Source organism: Eptatretus burgeri, chromosome 15 (genome assembly GCF_056783735.1).
Source record: "Eptatretus burgeri isolate ZD-2024b chromosome 15, Ebu_testis_v1, whole genome shotgun sequence".
NCBI lineage: Eukaryota > Metazoa > Chordata > Myxini > Myxiniformes > Myxinidae > Eptatretus > Eptatretus burgeri.
In genome coordinates, this window is record NC_140975.1 from 35,980,364 (window position 1) to 36,002,620 (window position 22,257).

Here is a 22,257-nt window from a genome sequence, read left to right on the forward strand (position 1 = left end):
GATTTGAACAAAGTTTTTCAAAAACGCAATTAACTCCAATCTCCATCACCACGTCCTAAATGCCAATGCCAGCGTTGGTGAGGACAATGTGGCTGAAAGTCAGGGGAGGTACCTTGCAATAACAAGCGAAACACCAGGCTAAGAACCAGCACGGTCTGCTCGAAATACTCCAATGGGAAAGTGTTTGACATGTGTGGGCCACTGGGCAGCAAGTTGGAAAAACTTGACGTCTTCCCATTCGACACCATCCACCACCACTGCATGACAAACATATGCGGAACAGATGAGAACACACACAATGCAATATTTCCCGGTTCCCACAAGGTGTTATGTCAATACTTTTAGCACAATATGCAGCGTCTCATATCGGAAGATTCCTGAAAAGAAAACGTTAATAATTATCATTGGTCAACAGCCTGGCGTTGGCTTTACGATTAAGGTGGCTGGCTCAAGATCTTAAGAGTCTTGAGTTGAAACCCCTGTCTTTCTATTGAATTAACACCAGGTGGGTTGACTCAGCCTGACAGCCTTCTGAGGTCAGCAAAATCATTACCAGCTAACTGGTATCGGGGCAGTGCATCAGCGGCACAGCTGCACCCCCATAAAATGATGCAGCCACGCAGACACAGGCTGCATGCAAATAAATAAAGAATTGGTCGGCACAGTTTGGTCATAGAGCAGATGAGGTTTCTGAAACGGGACATTCTGGACTTCGGGTATGTCCAAATTGAAGGCTAAATACAAGATAGGTACATGCAGAAATACACGACCTCGTCAAGGCTGGTGTCAACGAGAGGGTTTATAAACTGAGAGTTGACAAACATGCTGTAAACCGCTGTGGGAAACAAAGTATAAAACTGACGTTAAAGGTGTTTGGGCTTTCAGAGTGCCAACCACAAAATAATGAATGATTGTTTTCCCACGGCGGTTAGCACACTTTGGTTAGCACAGGGCCATTTGTGGAAAGGTTTGCTCTGATGGGCCAGCGCACGAAATGTCAGTGTTACTTTGCTTCCTCCGGCCGAAGCACACTTGCCAACCTTCGGTTTATTGAAGTTTTAAGCAACAATGGCATTCCCAGCTCCCCATCACAACCACTTCACATGTCATCTTCACTTGGTTTCCTACCCCCCCCCCCTAAACTTTCCATTTTCAACCTCCTCCAACAACCTTCTACGACTGTATTCTTTCCTTCTTCATAAAGTGCATTATTTTCCTTTCATCAACTTAAGTTACCCTCTTCCAACAATGAGCGGCTTGGTGATGAGGTGGGTAAAGCCCTTGTTGAGATGCATCGTCCTAGTTCCACTTTAAAGTGCCACAATGGCGCTCCAACATTCTGCACAAGTGTAAGAGTTGGTGGGACCTCCTCCACCTCCTCCTAAAATGCAATTAATATGTACAAAGTCCACTAAATGTAACATAACCATAGTTATACTGTCATGTTTTGCTTGGACACTGTATTTTATCTTGACTGGTAATGGCCAATTGCATCAGCATTCTTTGGACCTTGTATGCCGATGTTCAACATAACGGGCCCTGATTAAAAAAGGCCCTGGTAATCCAGCCAGTATAGATTACAAATGTAAATTCAAAATGGTTTTGCAGCTCATGTGTAACAAAAGCAACATTAATGGCTGACATACACAGAATGCCAGTACTCAGGGTTCAGGCCACACCTTTGAGCATGGTGTGCTGGTTTTTTGCGGCACAGATGAGACGACTAATGCCCTCCACCACCTGGCTCTTGGCCTCAATTTCCTTCTCTTTGGGCTTTTTCGGGAGAAAGATTCCTAGGGAAATACAGTAACACAAAAAAATAGCTAAATAGGGTGAGGAGATCATGTCGAAAAAATAATTTCATAAGAAAATGCATGACGCATGTAATGTGAAGGACAAAGACGAGACACAATGTCGTGAGGAAGTGAGGTGAAGAGGATGGGGAATTAGCAAGTTGGAGGTAATGCGAAGCATCCGAATGACACGCTTTACCCTTCTTGTTTTTTTCCTGTGTCACCACAGCCATGTGCATCCTCGGTATGCCAGGTGAGCCCTCAGGCACCTGCGGCAACCGGCTGACTTTCAGACAGCGGAAGGTAGACCTCAGAGTGGTTTTTGAGGTCGAGCCTGATCCTCCATCCTTGCGTTCACTATCTCGGCGTCGATCCAATGACGACACTGTCCAGTAATCCACCTGTAGCCCCACGGGTTCGATACTGCTGGGACAGTTGGGGCACGTAATGCAGTTTTGCATTGTAGCAAATCGATATATTTCACATTCAATTGTGACCTCTTAATAATGTTTTATAAGATACGAGATGACCTGTGAACCCATTGGGTTCCCGTTGTGACAGCGGTTGATGAAAAAACATCATTTCAAGAAAAAAAAAGATAGCTCCAGCGAACTATACCATTGAGGTTTTTTCATTGATCAAATATTCTGGAGGTGTACTTGACTGAATCGGAAAGTGATTTTTTTCATAATTTTTTCGTTGCCCGATTTGAATTAAACTTGATACTGCACACCGCAGACGAATGGTGAGTAAAGTGGCCCTAAAATTTTTGTGCTATCGTGTACCGTTTTGGCTGTATTTTGGGAACATACATATATACATACATACATATATACAAGATGAGAGTTTGAGTAATATATAGAAGATAGATATCATTTCACTTCCCAAGGCCAGATACCAATCACAAGATATTAAATGAGAAAAGATTCACTCATTATTTACACTAGTACGTGCCCGTATGTGCGTGACCGTATGTGCAGCAAAAAAAACAAAAAACTTTCAAACGGCGAGCCAGAAAGAACAACCACAACCACACAGGCCGTTCCTTCGATCTCGCGTACGGGCACGTGCGTAGCCCGGAAGTTCGCATTTCGCAGTTACGATTATTCGCAATTTAGTTTTAATGGCCAATTATTCAATTAGCGCCAATGTATTTTGCCTTTTCGCAATGTCATCGTAAGGAAAAACACAGAGAAGAGAAAAAAGAAAGAAAAAAAAACGTACGTGCAAAAAAAAAAACAAACAAAAAAAACTTTCAAACAACTACACAGGCCATTCCTTCACTCTCATAAATGACGACTGGATTGGGGCATTGTGTTTATCTATAAATGCGCATAAGAAATCGAGAAATTATTAGAATACACCAAGTCATCACTTTCCGGAAGTCCGTACGTTGTAACCCGTAATGGGGAACGCGGCTGAGGTTCTCTTCCCCATCGGCCACGCCTACGCAGCAACGTGTCCCGTCATTGGTTGGTAAATAAATGGCCATAATTTGGGAACCACTTGTCCGATTAATATCAAACCTGGAAAAGGCACATACTCAGGTCCCCAGCAATATACCTGACAAATTTCAATTAGATCGGACCAGTGGTTGTCGAGAAACAGCGGTCACACACACACACACACACACACACACACACACACACACACACACACACACACACACACACACACACACACACACACACACACACACACACACACACCTGGAATTATAGATAGATATGCCTGGTGTTTGCTTAATGGTTAGGGTGGTGGGCTTGGGATCTGAGGATCCTGAGTTCAAATCCCACTTGGCTGTTGAATTAATACCAGGTGGGGTTGACTCTGTCATCCTCCTGAGGTCGGCAAAATGAGTGCCAACTTGCTAGTATCCTGTGTCAGAGTGGCGACCCGTCCAGGATTGTGCCCAATAGTTAAGGAGACTGCTCAGTCAGCACCAATGCTCTGCACAGAGTATGGTCCCAATGGATGTATGGATTATTTATATGTGTGACAATGGTAACATGACATTGAGATGGACACAGTTTGGTCACAGCACAAAGCAGAAAAGGATTGTCTTAGAAACATATGACGAGTGTGGATCCGTTGTCAATATTAAAAAAAAAGTCGATTCTATAAAGTTTATTTTCCTGGAAATTTTCCTTTTTGAAAATCATTTTTCAAAACTCACTCCTTTACTGACATCAATTGCTGGACAAATGAGCATCTCCAATGCCAGAACAAACAAAACAAGAAAAAAAGCAATCAGAGATTGCAGACCCTTGCCAGGACTTGTTCTGTGTGGTGTTTGTGTAGTTTTGTGTGGTGTTTGTGTACTGGTGTGTTATGTAATTAATAAGAGACATAACTAGAACTGCCACTTTATAACTGCTGGCAGTGATGACCGGGTACCAAGACGTTCTGCTTTATGCAACCCGGCTTTGATCGGACACCTGACCCTGACCCATGATGTTTATTATTATTTAACTGAATTCAGAATGGGATTAAATAAATTCAATTCAAGTCAATGGAAGTCCAAATAGGTACAGTCCTGCATTGGAGTAATCAGAAGGAACCCAAACAAACAAAAAGCAAAGATGAAATCATCAGGAGGAACCTGGATCGGAATCACATTTCAGCTGCGACTTCCCTATCCTCAAACCCATCCAGGCGCAGCCAAGTGAGCCTTATTCAAAACAACAACAATATTTTTTTTTCCAGCTGATAATAGAAAGATAACAGGTGCAAGTAAAATCTATTTTGCTGTTGTGTGTGCTAAGCATCTGCACCATTAAACTGCAGACAATAATAATGTGAAGTTACTAACACTAACACAGTGGGCTAACATACCCAGGAGGGGGTGAACCGACGGGTGGTGACGAAGGTTGTACCAAAACTGCATCCCTCGCAAATGTCGGTGATGCAAAGAAATACGGAGAGCCAACATGTGCAGGACTTGCCAAGAAACAGTCATCAGAGTCCACAGCACCTGGAAAAAAGCATAGACCACATGCTGCATACCATGAGAACTGACCACAGATATTAAGCGAACAGGACGCCTTACAGTTCTCTGCTGTTATACTCGTACAAACACAAAAACAACAACAAACTGGCCTTGGGAAAACACCAAAGTCATTTTAATGCTGAACATGCATGTGGTATGTCATCATACAAAATGGATGTACCTGCAGTGGTAACTGATTCTTCAAAAACACCCACAGTGACACCCTGAGAACACACACCGACGTGCACAGGGCCACGTGAAAGCAAGTTTAGAAAGGCTCAAGCTTGAGAAAGGCTCATGATTGGAAAACGTCCAAGGCCACAAGGTTACTCACACCAATGAAGGGAACAAACTTTTGGCACGAGTCCATGTCGGGGCTGAGGAGAACACATGAAAAGTTTGTCAGTTGGTAATCCGGAAACCCATAACAATTGATGATGAAGGTTTACGTCTGTGACACCATGATGCTGTGTGATCACGTACTGTGAGTACCTGCTTTCATTGCCAATGCGTCCAGGAAGAGGTCTTTGGTAGTAAAGAAAAAAGCCCAGCACCACCACCATCAGCATCAGCATCACCACCCCCATCAGCACCACCACCAATAAAGTTTTTTTTTTTTTTTTTAAACATAAAAATAACAATGTATGATTAATTGAAGAAGAAATAATTCCTCAGTTCTGAGGAATTATAGTATATATACTAAATATAAATTCATAATCAGTATATTCCAATTAAAAGATGAACAATCCACACAAATTAATCCATTCCTCTTAATAGTTTTATGAATGAAGATTGCTGGTAGAGAAGTGAAAAATTCAGGCCCATCCAAAAGCCCAGTAAATCCGATTTCTTTAAAATAAATCATAATTACAATGGGTCACAACATTATCTTTTAAGACATTATTCTTTACCATTTTCTTGGGGAATTTTTTTTTGACTTTTACACGTCTGCCTTTTTTTTTCCTGTCCTGACACGATGAGGTCCCAATCAATTTCACCAAGTTCCTGTGTTATCTCTTCAAAATCTGTCTTCTTGAAGTTTAATATCTTTACATCATCAATCTTTAGAATCCACTCTCATCAGCAAAAGCCTCGCTTTGAATTGTGTAAATGTGCTTAGGATCGCAAACACCAAAACTAATCCCCATCTTAACCTGTTCTAGAACACCAGTGTAATATAAAGAGAATAAATTATCAACATTTCAATTATGTATGCCTGGTGTTGGCTTAATGGTTAGGGTGGTGGGCTTGTGATCCTAGTAACCTGAGTTCAAATTCCATTTGGAAGTTGAATTAATACCAGGTGGGGTTGACTCTTCTTGTCATCCTTCCGAGATCAGAAAAATCAGTGCCAGCATGCTGGCATCCTGTGTCAGAGTGGTGACCTGTCCAGGATTATGTCCAATAGCCAAGGAGACTGCTGAGGCTGCACCAACACTCTGTACAGAGTATGGTCCCAATAGATGGATGGATTTCAATTATCAACATTAAGTCTATTATTTATTGATCAATTTTGCTTTTACCGCATAATCGATTCCAAACACGTTTCTTTTAATTCCCTCCACCATGGTAGTCTAACATTAATACTCTATGTCTATGACCACATATAATCTACAATGCATACCCAAGATCAGATGTTTCATACATGTTCTCACTCTCCATTGCTACAAGACTCTCCTTCAATATCAATATTCCCTGTTCGACACTTTCTCCGTCATCAGTTTACCTCCTCTCTGTTATATAGCTAGAAACCTTGTTCCTTTTGAATGCAACTAGTAAAGTCAATCAAGTAAAGTAAAGTCAATTTATATAATAGCAACCATATCCATCTCTTACACAAGCTTGCCAGAAACCACCAAGAAAATATAACAAGGAAATCTTTCAAACACAGAAAACCTGATCATGGAACTAGCCTTCACCTCCTTGCTTTGTACGTGAGCATGGCCTCAGCAATGGGCAGCTGAACGCTGCTATCGGCTCCTTCCAGGTATGCCGTGATTCGTCCTGCCACATCCAGCAAATCTGCACATTCTGGATGAATTACAAACATGAGGAAAAGGTATGAAGAGAAGTAGGAGCTGGCAATGAATGGATACAGTAATACAATAAGATTTTAGCATTGCTGTGTATGTGATGTACACGGCCCCATCCATCCGATATCAGAAACATTGCCATGTCATCAACAAAGAGCTATATTTTCCTTGTGAACCTCATAAAGTCTAGAAGATTATGAATTTGCATTGATCGTGTGTAACTTGGATAACCTTGAACACCAATTTAAAAATAACTAGAAAGCATCTCAAAATGCAAAGGCCATCTGCATCCACTTTATACTTAGACTAAACTTAATGAAAATGACAGTTAAACTAAATTGTACATTTTTGTGTTCTCCACAATCTCATAATAAAGTTTTGTTGTACATTTGATGACAAAAGCTCAACGAGTAAAAATGGTATGACCTGGACAGACACACTGAACCTCAATAAATAAATAAATAAATAAATAAATTATATTAAGAAATAAGTTTTAAATTTTAAAATAAATACATAAACAAGTAAAATGGTAAATAAATTAATTAACATGGAAGCGATTTTCAAAAAAAATAAAAAAACTGGGGTGTCTCACATTTGACATGCCAATAAGGGATATTTATTTATAATTACTATGACTTTACCCTTTCACATTTTGACCCAATTTTTGATTAGTGTTCTCCATATTCTCATGATAAAGGTTTGTTAAAAATTTGATGACAAAAGCTCAAATGGTAAAAAAGTTATGGTGGGGACAGATGGAGAGACGGACAGACAGACAGACACAAAAGCGATTACGAAACCTCATCTCCCGCTGCACGGGGGACAGGGGACAGGAACGGGTTAATAAAAGAGTGACAAAGTATTTTACATTTGATGACGAGTCGTAACCAAAATCCAAAATGATCTGTTTAAATACAGCTTTGCCGCAAAGGTGGAAAGCAGCCTAGAGAGCACCTGGTTTATGATGAATCCCAATACCATCAGAAATGGAAGTGAGCAATTTCAGGAAATAAAGGAAAGTGTGAGTATTTTATGGTTACTTTTCTAATAATGTTACTGAGATAAGGAAGACAACGTAGATAATCTCCCAGTGGGGTTTTTCTGAATAATCAATACTTTTGCCAATTTTACAGCAACTTGTAATACCTACTCCATCCGGGAGGGAAATATGCTGTCAGTGGATCACTTGCACTATGCCGTGTTTGTCATCATTTGCCCACTCTCAATGCCACGTATACAAGCAAAAATTGCAAGCCATCTCCCTACCCTCACGGGTAGGAGGTGGGGGATTTATTGCGTGCCCATGACCTGACCCGGGTACCCTGAGCATGCATGCCAAATTTGAGGGAGGTTGGCCAAGCAGTTTTCTATTTTATAATCTTCAGACATACATATATATAGGGTGTCCCCAAAAAAATATACAACTTTTAAAATGCTTCGTTTGATCCTTAAAAAGCAGTAATTTTGTCACTAATGCTTCATTTCTTGTTGCAGAGACCCTGAAGTTTATTTTGATCCCAAGCAAGTGCCAGAAAAATGCCAAGACTGACCGTACAACAACGGACGAAAATTGTTGACCTTTGGCACCAGACGAAAAGTGTCATACAGGTGCAACGTCTTTACTCGAGACATTTCGGTATCCACTTGCGCCATGCACCAAACTTTCGGACAATAAAGTGCACCATTGCAAAGTTTACCAATGTGGGAACCATCTGTGACCTTCACAAGGATCACAGTGGTCGGAAGAGGACAGGTCGTAGTGAATAAAATGTGGAAATGGTGAGACAGGCGGTCGTTCAGAGTCCAAAAAAATCGATTCGCCGACTTTCTGCCGAGACAAACATTCATAAGAGCACCGTTCAGAGGATCCTTCGCCAAGACATTCATGCCTTTCCAAACAAGGCGTTTTCTCAACCAACATTTTGAGGGCCGCTTTATCTCCCTCTACGAAGACGTTGAGTGGCCACCGTATTCCCCTGACCTTACTCCTTCAGACTTCTTCGTGTGGGGGTATCTCAAGGACAGGATCTATGGAAACCCTAGGCCTCAGACTCTTGATCAGCTGAAGGAAAACATCCACCGAGAAATCCAGAACATTCCTCAGGAAACGTTTCCCAAAGTGATGTAGAACATGACAACGCGTTTGCAGGCAGTGATCGGACAACGTGGAGCCGACGTCGAACATGTGGTCTAAAAGAAAATGACGATTCTATACCAAAATTTAAATTTTGGTGGCAATTTTGACATTGGTACAATAAACTTCAACCTTTCAGCTTTCTATCCAGCCATATATCTTTTTTAAAAATATATGTTATGACCATCCTCTTTGCAGATGAAAAGTTGTATAATTTTTTGGGACACCTTGTGTGTATGTGTGTGTGTGTATATATATATATATATATATATATATATATATATATATATATATATATATATATATATATATATATATATATATATATATATATATATATATATATATATATCTTCTTCTTCTTCTTTCGGCTGCTCCCGTTAGGGGTCGCCACAGCGGATCATCCGTATGATCCGCATCGTGATTTGGCACATGTTTTACGCCGGATGCCCTTCCTGACGCAACCCTGGTCGCCTCTTACGACACAGGGATCTGGTACACCTATTCTAACCGGGGTATACACCGGCCCAGTACACTGGTACTCATTTCGCCGACCTCGGAAGGATGACAGGCTGAGTCAACCCCCTGGTGTATTAATTCAGTGGCTCAACGGGGCTTGAACTCAGGACCTTTTGGATCCCAAGCCGCTGCCCTAACCACTGCGCCAACACCAGGTATATATATATATATATATATATATATATATATATATATATATATATATATATATATATATATATATATATATATATATATATATATATATATATATATATATAAATATAAATATATATATATATATATATATATATATATATATATATATATATATATATATATATAAATATATATATATATATATATATATATATATATAAATATATATATATATATATATATATATATATATATATATATATATATATATATAAATATATATATATATATATAATATATATATATATATATATATATATATATATATATATATAAATATATATATATATATATATATATATATATATAAATATATATATATATATATATATATATATATATATATATATATATATATAAATATATATATATATATAAATATATATATATATATATATATATATAAATAAATATATATATATATATATATATATATATATATATATATATATATATCTCCCGATTAAGCCCTATTTGCGATGGGTACGGGAGTGGGAAATAAGGCTGATAGCTGCTCAGAAGCCTCTCCCACATTGGTCACAGTAAGTTGAGATCAGCCTCAGATGTGGATGGCATTATGGTATCTCTGTTGTAATAGCTGTTGGCGTATTATTCTTGATCTGTAAACAGCCTCAGTCCCCTTATGGACTGTACCATGCATGTCTGTCTTGGGCGATGGTCTTCCAATTTACCAGTGAGGTTTCAACAGCCTTAAGGTTGCATTTGATGACGTCTTTGTAGCACAGGCGCTGTCACTCTAAGCTGACCAAACAAAACAAAATTGGGTAGCTTTGACTCTGCCATGCTTACCACGGCGGCCAACCCAGCAGAGTTTGGTTTTGAGTGGGATGGTGCCCACACATGGCGTGTCTGCGTGCCTGATCACTTTTATTTGTGATCTCATCGATACATGAGATTCCAAGAATGTATCAGAGATGGCAATGTTGTAAACGTGCTCGTTTGTATATGTGGCATCTATACCATGTAAATGTCTCTGCTGAGTACAAGACATATCCGTATGTGGTATCAGAAATACATACACATTCACACAGAGAAATGCAGAACTTCAGTACAATTTTTTTCATTTTGTACGCAGCCTGTGGCTGCATCATTGCTGAGAGCATGGTTGTTCTGCTGATGCGGTCCCCCCTGGAGGTTAGAGCAGGAATATATAACTTGGCCAGGGTGCCAGCGAAAACTCACCTACTTTTCGCAAAGGACTCTGTGGGAGCTTTAACTAATGCTGGCAGATGGGACGCCCAGTTTAACACACATCCAAGGGATGGCGCACACACACACACACACACACACACACACACACACACACACACACACACACACACACACACACACACACACACACACACACACACACACACACACACACACATCGATGGCTCATCTTGCATGCGATCTACCAAGATGGCAAAACAAATAAGAAATAAAACACCTTAACTGGTGATTAAACTGCCATGGAGAGAAAAGAAGCTGATGGTTCGGGCATCACCCTGACCCTTACTTTATCCTCTTTTGCTTTGACGATGTGCAAGGCCCAGAATGTCAGCCCGTTTTCTCTCCACAGCAGATTAATGACCGTTCAAGGTATTTTATTTCCTATTTGTTTGAACTTATTTTGCCACCCATGCAGATTGCTAATTTTGTGTTGAGATTAGCAATTACATTCTCACCAACATGACAGCTTATAGCTGAGCTGACATTCAAACCCAACAAGACAGCTCAGAGGTGAGTGTGAATACCTTCAGGCAATCCTGTGAACCCACTATGATACGCACAAGGAACTTTGGTGCAGGAGGAGGCCATTCGGCCAATCATGACCCATATAATCATACCCCCCTCCATATAATGCTGTGCTGAACTAGACTATAGATAGACTATAGCTAGACTATAGCTAGACTATAGCTAGACTATAATGTGCTGAACCAACCCCCATATAATCACCCATCCACACGTAAGCTACGTACAAATCCTGCCAATACCCCCATACCCCTCTGTCTCCAATGCATCCATGTACATATCTAATTCCAAAATAAACCTATCCACCCCCTCCACTGCCACCACCCTTCCAGGGAGACCATTCCATGCATTAACCACTCTCTGACTGAAAGACCCTCGTCTTAAAACTGTCCTAACTATGACTGTATTTACCCTCAAGCTATGGTCCCAGGTCCGAACACTGTCCACTCTGCTGTAAAATGCACTATCTGCACCGATCTTGTCCACACCCTTCATTACGTGAAACATCTCCATCAGATCCCCTTGGAATTGCCTCCTTTCCAATGTAAAAATTATTGTCTCCTTCAGCCGCTCCTCATGACTTAGTCCAGCTAGCCATGGAATCCATTCAGTAGCCCTATGCTGTACCCTCTCTCTATCAGATATGTCCTTCCTCAGACGTGGTGACTAAAACTGAACACAATATTCTAGACGACGATGTCATTCCAATGTTCTCACGAGTACAATTGCTTTTTCAAAAGGACACCGTTCAAAAGGGAAGTTACCAGAGTGCGGAGGCTCAAGACGACTGAACACCTCCTGCCACATTGGATCCAGGAATGTGGACCCGTAGCGTGGGTCAACAGCAGCCAAGTGTCGTGACACAGCATGGCTACCTGATAAAATATTGCAACAACAGCACAGAGACAAAGTTACAAAGCCTCCTGTTCATGGGGAAAAAAAGTTATATTTGTGTCAGACTTTTACATCAGCTATTTATTGATAATTATTAACAACAGATAATGGTTGTTCATGTGACTTTATAAAACAATATTGGCCAAGTAGAGAAGCAGAAAACACAGGGTTGATGAAAAACGGAAAGGCAAGGATAAATAAAGGCGAACAATAGAATGTGCATACGGTACGTGAAGTGGCCATATGTCCCACGAAGCCTGTGTCGTCTCCCATCCCAAAAACGTAATCTATCAATGAAATCATTAACATCGATGAGATAAATACAAACTGCTCAGCTCGATTTATATCCTCATTTCGTAGGACAGCATGCTTGAGGTTGCAACAACCCATGCCAGTAACGTTAACCGCTGCTGTTTTAGTCCGATTCGACTCACCGGAGGAACAAATTCATGACCAGACAACTTATAGAGATGAACATGCTAAAAATCGAGCTATCTTGCAGATATTGCTCATCCGACAAAACCCAGCCTTTCACGAAGGTCTCCCATGCAACTCAAAACGAGGCTCCACTAAGCTTGGCTTGAGAGATCTGATATAAATATATGGACATTTGACGTGCTGAAGCTGCAGCTAAAGCATTTGTGTTTGAGAAGTTAAAATTAACAAAAATGGCTAAATGATTTCGAGCTATAAAAATGGTTGTGCACTGCAGGCTGTGTGTGAAAACAAAACATACAGCTAGAATACCAAAGGGAACAATGAAGAAGTGTAGAAGGGTCAGCCATTCAGCAGGCCTTGGGGCCATTTGCTGCACGTAGCAGCACAGAATGGTATGCAGGTACGGAAGGTCGCCAAGCAGGGCGACACGCATAGCTCCTGGAGGTTGTGGGTTACACTTGCAACTGAGGAAAGAAGGATAATAGGGAATAAAGCTTCAGATTCATAATCACTTCCCCCAAAGCTCTGTGACCGTGTCATTGTTATGCGGTTCGATTTGAGTTGAACGAGTAGTTCAGTTGGGGGACAAAGAGGATGATGACAGCTGTACTTGTGGAAGCTTGTGGTAAAAAATACCATGATAGTGAAAAAAAAAAAAAGGAAGCCTTTTATTCCTGCGCTGGTTGAAAGAGCTCAAAAATTGCAAACTATAGAAGGAATGTCTTGAGTTGTAATTGTATGCACCTTTCGCTTAAAGAAAAGAAAAGAGAAAAATGAGTTTAACAAATTGATTGATTCAAAACATTTCATTCGGTAAATATCCGCTCTAAATGTTGCACTATCAGCACTTTATATGTGTAAAGATGCAATATCCTGTGTACAACTTCGTTTTTAATATTACTCTCCGGTAGGTTTGGATAAATTTGCAGCAACTTCCACTAATTGCTTTTCTCTAAGGAGCATTGTTTCCCTCTCCCCACCCCCCCCCCCCCATTCCACCCTGCAAGAATGCAGAAAACAAGATTGAAATAACCACAGCATGGCTATGTACTAATTAAATATGAATATTAACTCACATGGTCTCTTAATGATTAATCGTCCGGAGAGGAGATGGTGGAAGACAGAAAGATCACCGACCTGCCTGCCATGAGAGAGTGAGAGGCCCAAAGACTCAGCCTCATCGCGGGAGATACCAATGATCGAAAATGCCTTGGTTTCCACAGCGTGAAGCCGAGAAAGGTGAGAGGCAGGAGCACCAGCCCAGAGGGGGGAGCAGTATTCCATCAGGCTGCGAACGAAAGCTTTGTATATGGTCAGGAGCTCAGGTGGACCGAGGAAGAACTTTAAACGATGGAGGATTCCCAGTCAGCGACTGGCTTTGGAGGCCAGGTTGGAAATGTGGCTTTCCCAAGAAAGATTATGGCAGATAGTGAGGCCCAAAAGCTTAAATGAAAGGACTTCTTCAAGAGGATTATTGAGAAAGTCGATGGGGGGGGGGGGTGTCCAGATGGTCCTTTCGAAGAGACATAGTGAGAGTGTGAGATTTGTCCAGATTGAAAGACATGTTCCACGTGTTGGACCAGCTTGTGATTTTACCAAGATCGGCAGAGAGCGAAGAAGCTGCTGCTTGCTGGTCTGAGAGATGACCGATGGTACGACAGAGGGTGGAGTCATCAGCAAAGAGATAAAGAGGATTTTCCAGAGAGTCTGAGAGATCTTTGATGAAAACCACAAAAAGAACAGGGCCCAGAACGCTGCCTTGAGGAACTCGATTTGGGTAGGGGGCTTGAGGGAGCACCAACACATCGCATAGTCAGCTCAGACGTTCCACCGAAGCTTGGTCGTGCCTGCCTCAGCGACTTGCTTTATATGCATTGTTCAAAGTAAATGATGGAGGATGTCTTTCATAATGTTGTGAAATTCCCTGAATTACTTGGACAAAGTCATTTACAATGACATCGGGTTTTGGTGTGGTCCCTGGTCGAGTTTTTCCAAGAGAGAAGAGTCAAAAACAGATGGCTGCCTCTATCATTCCCAAAAATAAAAAACCCTGCTTTTGAAGCAAAAACATGTACACTGCCAACATGCTTATATAATGCTGTGATGCCAATCGTGGTTAATATATAGCTCTGATAGATTCCAACTGCACTTAATGAAACACAACACCAAGAAAGAACCCAAAGAAGTAAAGAGCAAAGATGGAGTCATCAGGAGGAACCTGGAAAGGATTTGGGTTTCAGATGCTGCAAAATTTCCGCAAAAATTCACTTCTCCTTAGAGAGATAGAAAATGAAAGAGAAGAAAAAACCAGAGGCCTGAGCACGAGACCTACACCGAAACAAAGGCCCGTGATGCCGATCAGCTCCAATCTTTCGATATTTAGTGATCCTTTTAACAGTCCCATTGGTCGTTTTACACCGAAAGGAAAATTTATAAGGAGGAATGGCAATTGTGAATATGACAGCTGCAAAGTCATCTTTGGCTTTGCACAGAACCAACATGGTGGCCAAATCATGCCGTTTTATGGGTGGAACGAAATGTTACACACAAACGGATGGATGAACCAGCGTATTATTATATAGATAGATCGTGTAGAGAAGGGTCAAGTTACAAAATGATCTTTTTTTTTTAACATATATCGTGGAATATTTATTAACAGAAAATCAAAGTGGGACAATCAGACAGACAGGTGGCATTATAAATATGTGTGTGTGTGTGTGTGTGTGTGTGTGTGTGTGTGTGTGTGTGTGTGTGTGTGTGTGTGTGTGTGTGTGTGTGTGTGTGTGTGTGTGTGTGTGTGTGTGTGTGTGTGCATATCGGAGAGGTGAGTAGGTAGGACGAGGCATGAGATATTGACTCACTGATGTTGCAGACGAGTGATGAGAGAAGAAAAAACCACATGTACATCTCCAGGTGAAGTTGTACATATGACAGGGTGACCGGCAGTCTGCAGTCTTGCCGCCATGTACTATTGTGGCACACAAACATCTCAAAGTTAGCAGCCAACAATCTCAAAAGGAAGTCAATTTCAGTAGCAAAGGTGCACCGATGTCATGGAACAGTCCTTAGATATCTTGTGAGGCTGACACTCAGACCAAAATGGTAGCACGTGCCAGATGTGTTTGTAGTATTACTAACTTACTGCAAACAATAACACCCATTCCAAGTAAATCCACAAATTCCACAGACAAATTGTATAATTATTTAAAAATAAGTAACTAAATAAATCACAGCAAAACATGAGTCTTTAATGTGGTTTTTATTCGAAATGGAAGAGTTTTCACATTCACCAACTCAACTGATCCTAATTTTACTTTGAAAATAGTAACCATGCCTTTCACACCATGAGGTGCATCAGACTGACGAGGCAGTTTCATTTAGCTAACGAGTGCATTCCTGGATGGTTCACCACTCTGGGCTAAGGAGTGCAGTCCTGGATGGTTCACCACTCTGGGCTAAGGAGTGCAGTCCTGGAAGGTTCACCACTCTGACAAAGGATACTCAAATGGTTATTACCCCAGTAAGCTGGTACTCATTTTTCCGACCTCAGAAGGATGACAGGCTGAGTCAACCCACCTGTTGTTATCTCAATGCAACGACAGGGGCTCAAACTTGGGAGCCTAATATCTTGAGTCAACCACCTTAACCATTAAGCTAACAGGAAGCTTCCAATTTTACTTTGTCGTTAATTTAAACCCCGTCTATGTTGTTAAATACAACACATTGACGAGCAATGCTGAGAAGAAGAAAAAATTCAAATTCTCAATAATTGATTCGTTTTTTTTTCACCTGTGGTTATAATATCAGGAATTCATTTTTATAACAAACAAATGTTAATATATTTAATCTGGTAAACTTATTTACTCACAGTGAACAGCACTTTCTGTGTCCGCTTGCTCATGGGGGCAGAGCTTGCATCACACAGGTGTGTAAGCAAGCAAGCAAACTCAGTTTTATATACAAGATGTATGTATATTGTCACGAGTACGAGACCTATCAGGTTAATTAGGCCTCAGGACGGGTCTAACGTTCTGATTAGTCAAATTTGAAGCCACGGGATAGGGCCGCATTTCCACCCAAACAAATGGTTTTCAGGCTTTCTGCCAAAAATGTATGTTGTCATGGGTATGAGTGGTGAATGCAACCCATTGTGTTAACAAGCAATTTAACAATACTAATTAAGGAAATGCAAAATAATAATTTCAAATGAGAACAGCATTAAACTAGAAGGGCACTTGGTAGAGCACATACTTCCCTCCGCCAGGCTGAATGGTATATATTTTGTATCCCACTGATAGGCCGGATCTGCATCCAGACCTTAACCAAAACCGAATCGCCGTGTTCTTGTCACCCCCAACCAACTCATCCACAAAGACTTGTCATACCCCGTCAAAAACTTTTTGAAATATCGTGCTATATATCGTTTTTGGCCCGATCTCTCAATTGTGAATATTCACTGTGGAAATTAAAAAAACTCTTCCATCCAGATCTTCACCAAAATCCAATCAATTCGTCCTTGTGACACACCCAACCTCCACCAGATTTCGTCCGAACCCACCCATGACTTTTTGAGATATCGTGTTCATAGACAGACAGACAGACAGACAGACAGACAAGCCAGTAGGCGACATGGGTGGTCGCTATATAATTGCATACTCGTCATACAGTTTTTGACGGATCGGGCTGAATTTTTTTGACAAAGGTTCATTATAGTGCGCATAAAAGCACGGAAGCCGATTTTTGATTTTCGAAAAAAAAAAATATATAAATATTTTTTCGGATTTTTTTCAAAAATTTTCAAAGTCCCGTTTCCTGGCAACGATGGTGTCCATAACAACGGTGCTCAAAAGCATACAACTAGATCCTGGTATGAACCTTCCAGTCAAGTTTCATCAAAATCGGTTGACTCCTCTGGCCTCCAGAGTTGTCCATTACATACAAACAGACAGACGGAAAACCTGAGAATAACGGTAGTCTAGCGACCACCCAACAGAGGTGAAAACATAACCTCTGACCACCTTCAGTGGTGGAGGTAATAATTAATGCAGAAAGACAATGGGCACAAACTCAGGAAGAAGCCCAAAATGGAGCAACCCCTTTTCTATTTACTTCTGCTATGGCCACAGATTTGACAACGTACAGAAAGGAGTAAAAGGAAAAAGCAGGGAAAAAGCAATCCACCCAGGGCAGAATAAAAGAAGGAAATATCAGCATGTACCTACAAGGGCATGAATCATGGTGTAGCCTCATATCGCTCACCCGGAGCACACCTCAGCCACGAGAGCCCGGTGATTTGCAAGAGCAGCTGTGTGTGAGGAGACCCCAGCGGTGCTATCCTTTGAGAACAAGAGCCTGACCTGGCAACTGGACCCAGTGCAGTTGATGGTCTCTCCTCCATTCCGGTCACAGCCCCTTTCTCTCTCAACCGGCCACAAGACACACCTCGCTGGATACTCATCACTCTCTCAGGACTGCTTGCACCCTGCCTCTTAAATGTTGGAACCGGAAAACGTCTTCCAGCGAACCACACCCACACTCTGTGGTCCGAGGGAAGTGCCATCCAGCCCTTACAGTACTACAGAACGATGGCTGACACAGGGATAAAAGGAAGGGGGAAGGTTGGAGGAATAGGAAATCTGTGGGATGGGTGGCCTTCAACACTCTTCAAACGACATCATTCATCAATAAGCCTTGGTTTGACACATAAAATATACATGGGGGCTTTCTCCACAAAAGATATTCATAATATAGAGTCAATAAAACAAGAGGGGTTGCAGGGGGGGAGGAGTGTTCTTACCCCTTTCAGTATGTACTATTTACAGGGTGGTCCAAAATGATGCACAACTTAATTTAACTGCAATTTTTTTTATTATCGGTCTACTATATTTATTTCTTTGTCGAATAATACACAGCATTAGTTTATTTTCTGTGTAATATTGTGAAAAATGCTTCAACAAGCAATAAGGCGTCATAACATTAGTAGTTGATGAAGTCCTCAATCCAAGCACCACACCTCTGGATGATAGCTGCCACATGGACACCGAAGTTGTCGATGACTTCGCTGAGAACTGGAGCTCATATGTTTCTGATTTCCATCTGGTCTGATGTTATTTTCCGGTCTGATGTGTGTGGGTTGTTTTTGTAGACCTTAACTTCGAGGGATCCCCATAGGCAGTAATCGGAAGGACAAAGATCCGGGAAGTAGGGAGGCCATGGGTTGTCCGTCCGTCGAGAAATGAGTCGATCACCTGGGAAACGTCATGAACAAACACCATAGCACCATTAAACGTCACCGGAAATGGTGTCTTTAAACGCCACGGGTGGTGTACCATCTTGCTGCAAGATGACTGAATTAATGGTGATGTTTTGCTTCCTTCTCAGTGCCAGAAGGAATCTTCTCTGCAACATGTCCATGTATCTATCCATCTATGTTCAGTTGACTGTTACCGTTTGTCCGGCTTCGTTCTCAAAGATGAAAGGTCCGATTATACCGCTATGTGTCATAGCACACCAAGTGGTTACTTTTGCTACACAAGCTGGTTGTTCCATACGTTTGTTTACTTGAGGTTCCGCCCAAGATCACATATGCTGTTTTTTCACGTGGCCACTGTGATTGAAGTGGGCCTCATCACTAAACAAGATGTCGTCTCGAAAATACTGGTCTTCTTCAATCCACTGGGCAATCGCAATGCAAAATTCGAACCTCTTCCTCTTCTGGATTTTGGTTTGGTGTTGCAGTCTCTGCATTTTGTACGTATACAGGTTCAGATCGTCGTGAATGATTCTGCCAACGGTCATGCAAGAAGTTCCCACCAGCAGCGCAAGTCGGCATGTCGACTCTTTTTTTGGGGAAGAAGCCTGTAAAGTTTCTCTTACAGCCTCTATCTTGTCGGGCGTTCTCACTGAAGGTTTTCGACCACTGCATCCTTCCTTTAATTCGGTCTTTCACACTTCCAGTGTCTGCAAACGTTTGTACATTACATTTGATGGTTTTGCATTGTGGAATTCATGCACTTGGATAGACCCGGTGAAACTGACTTCATTTATAAACATATGACTGTCGCAAATCAAAGTCTGTGAAACGAGTGTCTGCTGGGAGTGGTTGAGATACTGTGAGACATAGTTGAAACTGCTGGAGTTGGAAAAAAAAAAAAAACTTTAAACTTTGTTCTTTAGGCAACCTGAAAATAAAAGATGGTCACATGAGTAAAATTCTGACAGCTGCTTGAAAAGATACTCATCATTTTGGACCACACTGTACATATTGTTGTTGAAATGACTCCTCGTGGGATAAAGATGCTAAATATAACATAGTTATTCCCTTAAAGGTCCACAGAATCAGAAATTCATGCTCGGTTTAATGAATAAATATGGCTTCACTGAACACGTAATGGTTTTTTTTCTTGAATAAATATCTTGAAAGGAAGATTTTAGTATTTTTTGGTGTCCTAGTACGTTTCGTTGCCCCCTGCCCACAACAAACTCTGTCGCTCTGTTGCCCCCTGTTGCTCCGGCAGTTCTACAGTCATGTTCAATCGGTGTTCATTAATCTATTGTCTATCACTCACTCACTCACTACATGTACATTGTGAGGATAGTCCCATCCAGTTTGGCAATAAGCCACATTATTATAGATTACATCATTGCTGGTGTCGACAATTGTCTACCCTTTTGCTTGAAAATGAGCGCATTTCTCATTACTACAAGAATTACGACATTACTACATTACTACATTACTAAACTCCACAGTCACTACGTTCTAGCTCTATGATTTACCACTTACCAGTTGTGTTTTGCTGAGGCTCTCTTCGACGTCGTTCCAATTGTTGTGAACGCCATTTGTGACGTGAATGATGTCATCCCCAATTTCCACCTCGGGTTCATGCATTTACGGTCTGACAGCACCATCTGCATCATGATTTTGACTATCTTCGTTATCTGAGGATTCTTGATCAGAAAATTATTCATCAAATTCACTTTCTGACGAGTCTGAAGCGTGTTGTGCGGCCATTATTATTTGTGTGCTGAGACAATCGTACTGCTAATGACGTCACACAGGATGCAATGACCATGGAGGTTTTCTGGAATTTTTAGGGGTGGCACTGGCTAAGTTAGCTTTTTAAACTTTAACACCTCTAAAATTTATTAGAATGAATAACCATGTTCAGTTCTTTGTTTATAACTTACAAATCAATATTATCACATAAAAAAAAAGAAATATTTTTTTTGTACACACTGTCGAGGCTCGTATAAGAGCTAACACACATAAATGCACAACAAGGGAAGCAAGAGACAAGAGGGCGGGAGAGGGAAGGAAGAAAAACAGTGTGGAACAGAGACATGATATCACACGGGGTAAACAAAGTGGACACAACAGGGATTTTCAGGTCCTTACACGGCAGGGACTTTCAGGTCCTTACACGGCAGGGACTTTCAGGTCCTTACACGACAGGGACTTTCAGGTCCTTACACAGCAGGGACTTTCAGGTCCTTACACGGCAAGGACTTTCAGGTCCTTACACGGCAAGGACTTTCAGGTCCTTACACGACAAGGACTTTCAGGTCCTTATACGACAGGGACTTTCAGGTCCTTACACGACAGGGACTTTCAGGAAAGAAAGCAGGGAATTTGAAGGAGGCAGGTTGGGGTGGATTAACGGGGGTAGAAAAGATAATGCTTTTGGATGGGGGAAGATAAGAGATGGTGGCGAACAGGTGTTTTGAAGACCTGGAGGGAAGAGTGGGATTGAAGAGAGTGTGGGAGTTTGTTCCAAAAGTGGGGAAAAAAGAGGAATGAAAGAGTAAAAGTGAGCAGTGATTCTTGATTTTGGTAGTTTTACCAGAAGGTGGTGCTGGCGAACCTTGAGCGCCCTACAGAAATATGGTGGAGACACACATCTTAGACAGAGCAGGGGGGAGGGGGCGAGGCTGGAGAGGAGACGGTAGAAGACAGAAAGACTACCGACCTGCCTGCCGTGAGAGACCCAACGACTTAGCGTCATCGCAGGAGATACCAATGATCTGCGAAAACTCTTTTGTTGTGCTTTCCTGCTGCAACTCGCCCCCACTCAGCCAGCCACACCTCTCATCCTTCTCCTGTCTGTGTGTTCTCAAACCCATGGATGGCACGCTGCTTGAGCCTATGAGGGGACATGACTTCCATCCTCACCAGCTGTACCACACCGGCACGGCTCGTGTATTTCCGGTCTTGTCTGCCTCTATCTAATGTCTATCTCCTGTAGCATGGGCACAGATAAGGCATAGGAGAGTTAATGGATCTCATTCGTCACTTTATACCGAGGGTGTGCATGATCGGTATTGGGTAAGGGGCATATATTTATTATGTATTCAATGTATTGTATTGGTTTTACAATTAATTTTTGCACATTACCTCTTTTGTAAAGTCCTCCATGTTCCATTATATATATATATATATATATATATATATATATATATATATATATATATATATATATATATATATATATATATATATATATATAT

General features: G+C 41.3%; 1 protein-coding gene across 10 annotated transcripts in view; it reads right to left on the minus strand.

Annotated features, from left to right (window-relative positions):
- LOC147011929 (phosphofurin acidic cluster sorting protein 2-like) overlaps positions 1-22,257 on the minus strand; it is a 145,770-nt gene that overhangs the window by 659 nt on the left and 122,854 nt on the right. For 4 of the 10 annotated variants that reach the window (XM_085857606.1, XM_085857604.1, XM_085857601.1 and 1 more), the window contains 11 exons: positions 15,615-15,721; positions 13,063-13,217; positions 12,186-12,296; positions 6,702-6,813; positions 5,266-5,307; positions 5,117-5,159; positions 4,964-5,006; positions 4,629-4,767; positions 1,993-2,216; positions 1,680-1,793; positions 1-257 (listed from right to left, as the gene is read on the minus strand). The exon at positions 1-257 is cut by the window's left edge and continues 659 nt beyond it. In XM_085857606.1, the coding sequence (XP_085713732.1) occupies positions 139-257; positions 1,680-1,793; positions 1,993-2,216; positions 4,629-4,767; positions 4,964-5,006; positions 5,117-5,159; positions 5,266-5,307; positions 6,702-6,813; positions 12,186-12,296; positions 13,063-13,217; positions 15,615-15,721 (1,209 nt within the window). In that variant the 3' untranslated portion in view covers positions 1-138. Of the gene's footprint in view, positions 258-1,679; positions 1,794-1,992; positions 2,217-4,628; positions 4,768-4,963; positions 5,007-5,116; positions 5,160-5,265; positions 5,308-6,701; positions 6,814-12,185; positions 12,297-13,051; positions 13,218-15,614; positions 15,722-22,257 lie in introns of all 10 variants that reach the window. The other 6 variants (XM_085857605.1, XM_085857602.1, XR_015051819.1 and 3 more) reach the window with 5 other exon arrangements.